General features: G+C 48.0%; 1 protein-coding gene across 2 annotated transcripts in view; it reads right to left on the bottom strand.

Moving 5' to 3' along the window:
* MAP1LC3A (microtubule-associated protein 1 light chain 3 alpha) overlaps nucleotides 1-7,792 on the bottom strand; it is a 10,723-nt gene extending 2,931 nt beyond the window's left edge. For both annotated transcript variants that reach the window (XM_011959274.1, XM_011959266.1), the window contains exon 1: nucleotides 7,670-7,792. In XM_011959274.1, coding sequence (XP_011814664.1) covers nucleotides 7,670-7,721 — 52 coding nt within the window. In that variant the 5' untranslated portion in view covers nucleotides 7,722-7,792. The remainder of the gene's footprint in view (nucleotides 1-7,669) is intronic.
* Between the last annotated feature and the right edge of the window lie 386 nt (nucleotides 7,793-8,178).

Here is an 8,178-nt window from a genome sequence, read left to right on the forward strand (position 1 = left end):
AAAAAAAAAAAAAAAAAAAAAGAATATACTTCAGTATCAAGGACATGGAACCCAAAAGGAAGAAAATGGTGAGCAAATTAGTAAACATGTCAGTAAATCTAAACGAGTATTTAATATGCAACATGAAATGATGGATAATCTGTGGGCCACAGAAACAAGATGCATGAGACAGAATAACATGGGAGACTGAGAGGGCAATCAGAGTTAAGGTGTTTTAGGAAGTTCGATTTGAGAGGGGGATAAAGAAACTGAGTATTGTCCGGCTTTGTAAAGTCAGGTGTGTATTTCAGATATTTAAGAGGGATCATCAAAAGAATATAAACTATAGTGGAAGCCAGAAAAGGAGAAAAAGGAAGCAAAGTAAAAGGGATGGTAAATATATAGTACAAAACCAGAGGTAGAAAATGTGGTTTACATTCACCTCTTGAAACCCAGATGACCAGATTGGCCAAGAAAAAATAAAATGCAGCTCTATGCTATTTACAAGAGGACATTTAAAATCTAAGGGCACCAAAAGTAAAATGATGGAAAAAGGTGTACTAGAGAAAAACTAACCAAAAGATGTACCTATAGAAATTCACTCAGACAAAATAGGCCTTCAGGCAGAAGACACTGGGGACAAAGGATCACCATGAAATGATGCAAGGAGCTCTGTGAAGACAGGAAAGTTCTGAACTTCTATGTTCCAGGGTTTTTAAGGCTGAAAATAGGCCAGGTGCAGTGGCTCATGCCAGTAATCCCAGCACTTTGGGAGGCCGAGGTGGGCGGATCACTTGAGGCCAGGAATTCAAGACCAGCCTGGCCAATGTGGCAAACTCTGTCTCTACTAAAAATACAAAAATTAGCTGGGCGTGGTGGTGCACGCCTGTCATCCCAACTACTCAGGTGGCTGAGGCACAAGAATTGCTTCAACCTGCTAGGCAGAGGTTGCAGTGAGCCGAAATTGCGCCACTGCCCTCCAGCCTGGGCGACAAAGCGAGACTCTGTCTATATATATAGACTCTGTCTATGTCGCTCTCTCTCTCTCTCTCTCTATATATATATATATGAATACAAGGAGAAATTTCCAAATCCTCCATCACAGTGGGAGACATAAGACCTGAGTAACTAATAAACCAAACAACCAAAAAAACTAAGGACATAGAAGATGTTAATACAGTTGCTAATCCCGATCGGTGAACCCCAATAGAATCCTGAACCTGACATGTTAATTTTTTAACGTTTAAAATTTAAATTTCAGACCTGTGTGGGACCAACACATTACTTTCAATCACAGAAGGAACATTTACAAAAATGACCCAACTACTAGGGTGCAGGACAAATCTCAACAGATATCAAATCAGTTTCAACCATATTCTTTGGCCACAGGCGAAAACCATGTAAGCTCCAACTGTGTGGAAATTGAAACCTGTTCTAAATATGAACTCATATATAAGTAAAAATTATTTAGATAAAAAAAATGAGGATACGTATATTAAGAAAACTTGGGAGGGGGGGCCCATAGCAGGCTGGATGTGGTGGCTCAAACCTGTAATCCCAGCACTTTGGGAGGCCCAGACTGGAAAATTGCTTGAGCTCAGGAGTTCAAGGCGGCAGTGAGCTGTGATTGCACCTCTGCATTCCAGCCTTGGTGACAAAATAAGACCCATTTCTTAAATAAAAAAAAAAAAAATTCAGATTTATAGCCTTATTACATAGAGGTATTACTTAGATAATAAATACAGAGAATCAATGAGCAGAGTGTCAAAGAAATTTAAAAAGGAGAAATAGTGTAATCCTAGCACTTTGGGAGGCCCAGGTTGGAGAATCACTTGAGCCCAGAAGTTTGAGACCAGCCTGAGCCACATAGTGAGACCCCGTTTCTACAAAAATGAGAAAATTAGGCCAGGCACAGTGACTCACGCCTGTAATCCCAACCCTTTGGGAGGCTGAGGTGGGCAGATCACTTGAGGCCAGGAGTTCAAGACCAGCCTGACCAACATGGCAAAACCCCGTCTCTATTAAAAATACAGAAGTTAGCTAGGTGTGGTGGCACATCCTGTAATCTCAGCTACTTGGGAGGCTGAAGCACAAGAATTGCTTGAATCCAGGAGGCAGAGGTTTCAGTGAGCCGAGATTGTGCCACTGCACTCCAGCCTGTGTGACAAGAGTGAGACTGTCTCAAAAAAAAGAAAAGAAAAGAAAAAATTAGCTGGCTTTGGTGGCACACAGCTATAGTCCCAACTATTCTGGAAGCTGAAGTGGGAGGATCGTTTGAGTGACAGAGGCCCTGTCTCAGAAAAACAACAAAAAATACTGAAAACAGGCCAGGCATGGTGGCTCACACCTGTAATCCCAGCACTTTGGGAGGTCGAGGTGGATGGATCACCTGAGGTCAGGAGTTCGAGACCAGCCTGGCTAACCTGGTGAAACCCCATCTCTACTAAAAATACAGTATTAGCTGGGCATAGTGGCAGACGCCTGTAATCCCAGCTACTTGGGAGGCTGAGGCAGGAGAATCACTTGAACCCGGGAGGTGGAGGTTGCAGTGAGCCGAGACTGTGCCATTGCCTACCAGCCTGGGCAAAAAGAGCAAAACTCTGTCTTTAAAAAAAAAAAAAAAAAAATACTGAAAACAAAAACAAAACAACAACAAAAAATAGCCCAGGTATGGTGGCCCACACCTGTAATCACAGCACTTTGGGAGGCCAAGGCAGGCAGATCACTTGAGCCCAGGAGTTGTAGACCAGCCTGGGCACTATGGTGAAACCCCATCTCTACAAAAAAATTAGCTGGGTGTGGTGGCACGAACCTGTAATCCCAGCTACTTGGGAAGCTGAGGCATGAGAATCGCTTGAACCAGGGAGGTGAAGGTTGTAGTGAGCCAAGATTGTGTCACTATACTCCAGCCTGGCGACAGAGCGAGACCCCATCTCAAAAAACAAAAACAGGCCGGGCACGGTGGCTCATGCCTGTAATCCCAGCACTTTGGAAGGCCAAGGCAGGCGGATCACAAGGTCAAGAGATCAAGATCATCCTGGCCAACATGGTGAAACCCCATCTCTACTAAAAATACAAATATTAGCTGGGCATGGTAGTGCATGCCTGTAGTCCCAGCTACTCGGGAGACTGAAGCAGGAGAATTGCTTGAACCCTGGAGGTGGAGGCTGCAGTGAGCTGAGATCACGCCACTGCACTCCAGCCTCGGTGACAGAGCGAGAGTCTGTCTCAAAAAAAAACAAAACAAAAAACAAAATCCCAACCTTCAGTAAACATGTACGCAAAGGTAAAACACCATACTATGTGGTGAAACATGAAATATTCTCTTAAAAGGAACAAATGGCCAGTGAACACAATTCAGTATTGTGTTCTGAATTGGGGGGGGGTCCAGAGCACCAAAACAAAAAAAGGAGTAAACCTGTCACTCACAGCCAGGAAATCAGAGACAGTCTCCACACAGTGAAAGACTGGTAATGCTGAAGGCTGAGGACACTTATTAGGAACGTGGAAAGACAGGCTCTTTCCGCTGCTGCTGGGAGTGTAAGCGACCTCAGCTACACTGCAGAGCAGTTTGGCAAAATTGACCCAAACTGAAGATGCCCATGTCTTTCCTACAGCCCAGGAATTCCAGTGTGTGCACCCAGGAGCCCACGGAAACAAGGGTAAGAACATTTATTATAACATTTTCATAATAGCAAAAAGTTGGGAACCACCTAATGTCTTATTGAATAGCTTGCCGTGTGTTCCCATAACAGAACCACACACTGTTTAATGAAAGATGGAGAGTAGTCGGCAAACGTTTCCCTTAAAGGGCCAAAGAGTAAATATTTTAGGCTTTACAGGCCACATGGTTTCTGGTCTCTGGCAGCCACTTGGTTCTGCTGTAGTGGCCTTAGACAGCCTGAATGGGTTTGGATCTGGATAAAACTTGATGTGCTAAAACAGACAGACTTGGCTGAGGGCCCTAGTTTGCCGACTCTTGATCCAGAGCTGTGTGTCAAACTGGACAAACCTCACACACACAGTGCCACAGAAGATTAAATGTGACCAGGGCCATTGAGAGCAGCCAAAGAACTGGGTCAGCCACGGCCTTGGGAAGTGATCACACCTGTCTTTTGTCAGACTCAGTCCTGAGCCGAGGCCAGGGTGGAGGAGGAGGGCCCCAAGTCCCAAGCTCTGAGCTCTGCCCCTGCCTGACAGTCAGCAGGCCTGACTCGCCCTCCAGTCCCTCCCCTGCCCCATCGCCCCTGAATCCAGTGGCCTGGCCTCTACTTCCCGTGTCTACTCGAATGTCTAACAGACATCTATCTCAAACTTGACCTCTGCACAACAAACCCATGATCTTCCCCTAAAATGTGCTCCAATTGTAATCTTTTGTCTCCCTTTTTCAGGCCAAAAACCTTTATGTATTTAATTTATTTATTTATGAGATGGAGTTTCGCTCTTGTCGCCTGGGCAGGGAGTGCAATGGAGCAATCTCGGCTTACCACAACCTCCACCTCCCTCCTTCAAGTGATTCTCCTGCCTCAGCCACCCAAGTAGCTGGGATGGCACCTACCACCATGCCCGACTTTTGTATTTTTAGTAGAGATGGGGTTTCACCATGTTGGCCAGGCTGGGCTCAAACTCCTGGCCTCAGGCGATCCATCCGCCTTGGGCTCCCAAAGTGCTGGGATTACAGGTGTGAGCCACCGTGCCCGACCCCCTCAGAGTCATTCTTGACTCCTTCCTTTCCTTTACCACCCCCTTCCACCACTCCTGCTCCACACCCAATCCATCCTCAAATCCTGTCAGTTCCACCTTCAAGATTCTCCAGAATCTGACCATGGCTCAGCACTGCCACCAGGGCCAGAGTCCCCACCACATCTTGTGGAACTGCTGCCATTATCTCCTTGCTGGTTTTCCTGCCCTGGCCTTGCCTCCTTCAGTCCATTCTCAGGACAGTGACCACAGCTGTCCTGTCCTCACATACCCGTCTCAGAGTAAGAGCCAAGTGCTGATGGTGGCCCAGAAGGCCGTGGGATCTGCCTCACAGCTACTCTGGCCTCCTGGCTACTCCAGGAATCCCTGTCAGGCTCATGCCCCAGGGCCTTTGCCTGGAACATCCTTCCCTAGGATCTCTGTATCCCTCACCCTCACATCGAGTTTTGCTTCAAGTGTCCCCTCAGGGAAGCCTTTCCATATGCTATACAATTTCTCTGGGCATTATGAAAGCATTGCAACACTTGAAATAATGGTAGTGGTCCCCTTACACCTGCCATTAACAGTTGGCTCAGCCGGGCCCAGTGGCTCACGCCTATAATCCAAGCACTTTGCGAAGGCCAAGGCAGGCGGATCGCCTAAGGTCAGGAATTTAAGACCAGCCTGGTGAAACCCTGTCTCTACTAAAAATACAAAAATTGGCTGGGTGTGGCAGTGCTCGCCTGTAGTCCCAGCCACTCGGGAGGCTGAGGCAGGAGAATCGCTTGAACCTGGAAGGTGGAGGCTGAAGTAGCCGAGATCGTGCACTGCACTCGCCGGGGTGACAGAGCAAGGCTCCGTGTCAAACACAGGTGGCTCCATCTGCCTTATTACGTCTCTGTCCATCTTCCCTTTTTGAATTTCTTTTTTTTTTTTTTGAGTCGGAGTCTCGCTGTGTCACCCAGGCTGGAGTGCTGTGGCCGGATCTCAGCTCACTGCAAGCTCCGCCTCCCGGGTTCACGCCATTCTCCTGCCTCAGCCTCCCGAGTAGCTGGGACTACAGGCGCCGCCACCTCGCCCGGCTAGTTTTTTGTAGTTTTTAGTAGAGACGGGGTTTCACTGTGTTAGCCAGGATGGTCTCGATCTCCTGACCTCGTGATCCGCCCGTCTCGGCCTCCCAAAGTGCTGGGATTACAGGCTTGAGCCACCGCGCCCGGCCCCTTTTTGAATTTCAAAGTTGCAGACATCTGTTCACTTTCCCCTCAGCCTTTCACGTTCATGTATTTTCTTTTGGGGTAAAATTCACATACAATGAAATGCAGGGGTGTCAAGTGTACTCTTTGGTGAGTCTGAGAAATACACTCACTAATGTGACCCAAACCCCTTTCAAGATAGAGAACATGGCCGGGCATGGTGGCTCACTCCTGTAATCCCAGCACTTTGGGAGGCCGAGAAGGACAGATCACCTGAGGTCAAGAGTTCAGGACCAGCCTAGCCAACATGGTGAAACCCCATCTCTACTAAAAATACAAACAATTAGCTGGGCATGGTGGTGGCGCCTGTAATCCCAGCTACTCAGGAGGCTGAGGTAGGAGAATGGCTTGAACCCGGGAGGCAGAGGTTGCAGTGAGCCGAGATTGTCCCACTGCTCTCCGGCCTGGGTGGCAGAGCAAGACTACGATTCAAAAAAAAAGACAACTTGGAAGGTTCCTTGGGCCTCCCCAGTCCACCTGCACCCCATGGAGGCAGGCACCGTTCTCATTTCTCACCCTACTCTGGCCTGGTCTAGAAATTCTTATAGATAGAATCATACAGCATGTGTTCTTGTGCCTCTGGTTTAATTCAGTATAAAGTTTTGAGGCTTACCCATGTTGTTGCAGGTATCAGTAGGCTTTTTGAGACAGAGTCTGTATAATTTCATATCCTGTATAATACAGGAGCACGCCACCACACCTGGCTAATTTTTTTTTTGTATTTTTAGTAGAGACAGGGTTTCACTATATTGGCCAGGCTGGTCTCAAACTCCTGACCTCCTGATCTACCCACTTCAGCCTTCTAAAGTGCTCAGATTACAAGCATGAGCCACTGCGCCCAGGTAGGCCATTTCTTTAAACTATTAAGTAGGTTCCCATGGAGGGATGTACCAGTTTATTTTTCTATTGATGGATGCCTGGGCTGTTTCCAGCTTTTGGTGATGTGAATAAAACTGCTCTGAACATTGTTGTGACAGTGTTTGTGTGGATATGTTCTTTTGTTTCACTTGGACCAATAGGAGAATTGCTGGCTTTGGGGGCAGATGTGTGTTTGAGGAATGGCCAGGCCTTCCCCAGTGCTGTTCCACTTTGCACTCCCATCAGTGATGTGTGGGAGTTCCGGGCACGCTGCCTCCTTGCCGCGCTTGCTGGTGTTTGCTGGTGTTCATTTCTGTCTCACCATTTTGGCGAGTGTGTAGTGCTATCTCACTGTGGTTTACAGTTATTATAATAAAATTTTATTTCCTTCTCACTAAAATGCAAGTCCTTGAAGGACAGTTTTTCATATGTTTGGTTCCTGCTACACCCCAGGACTTAGGGTGTGGCACATGGTGGGTGCTCAGTAAATATTCTTTGGATAAGTGACCCTGCCCCTGGGTCCCCACAGTCATCTCTCCATGCCATTTGCCATCTAAAAGGTATATCTCCCCCTCTAGACCACGTGCAGGGACAGAGTCTGTGCCAAGCACTGCTGCTGCATGCTAGGGGGATCAGCAGAGGTTGGGGGAGTCGTTTCTGCTCAGGGGGTCTCAGCCACGGTCAAGCACACCCCCGCCACTCTGCTCCCATCCCTCATTCCTGCTGTTCTGTGGCTTCTGACTTGGACCTATTGGCCTGAGAAAAAGTAGAGAGCTGGCCTTGGCTGGCCCGGCACAAGGCAGAGCAACCCTGGCCTGTTTGGCTACTACTGACTGTGCGAGTATGGGCAGATCAGAGGCCCTGAGCTCCTTACACAGCGGCAGGTGGGCCAGACGGACCTGGGCCCTCAGCTGCTTTTCCACATGGAGAACTGAAGAATTTCATCGTCATCTGCAAAACAGACAGTGCCAGAACTACCTCCGAGGTGGAGGATCCGTCAGCAACTCAGAAGCCATGGAGTCCTAGGGGAAACAGGGCCTGCAATCAGCACTGAGGCAGGAGGGACTGACTCTGGACCAGACTGAAGACTGGCTGAACCAGAAGTGCCGAAATCACCTCTCCAGAAGACACGCCCACCAGTGCCATGGCAGTTTACCATTGCCATGGCAATACCTGGAAGTTACCCCCTCTGGCCATGGCAACACTCAGAAGTTACTGCCCATTTTCTAGCTATTTCTGAATAACCTGCCCCCTGAATTAGCAGTCATTAAAAATGGGTGTAAGTACGGATACAGATCTGCCCCTGGGCTGCTACTCTCAGGACACTGCCCATGGCAGGGGCAGCCACAGCTCTAACCCTGCCACCCCTCAATAAAGCTGTTTTCTACCACCGGCTGGTTTTTTTTTT

Source organism: Colobus angolensis, unplaced genomic scaffold (genome assembly GCF_000951035.1).
Source record: "Colobus angolensis palliatus isolate OR3802 unplaced genomic scaffold, Cang.pa_1.0 Scaffold114, whole genome shotgun sequence".
Classification (NCBI taxonomy): Eukaryota; Metazoa; Chordata; class Mammalia; order Primates; family Cercopithecidae; genus Colobus; species Colobus angolensis.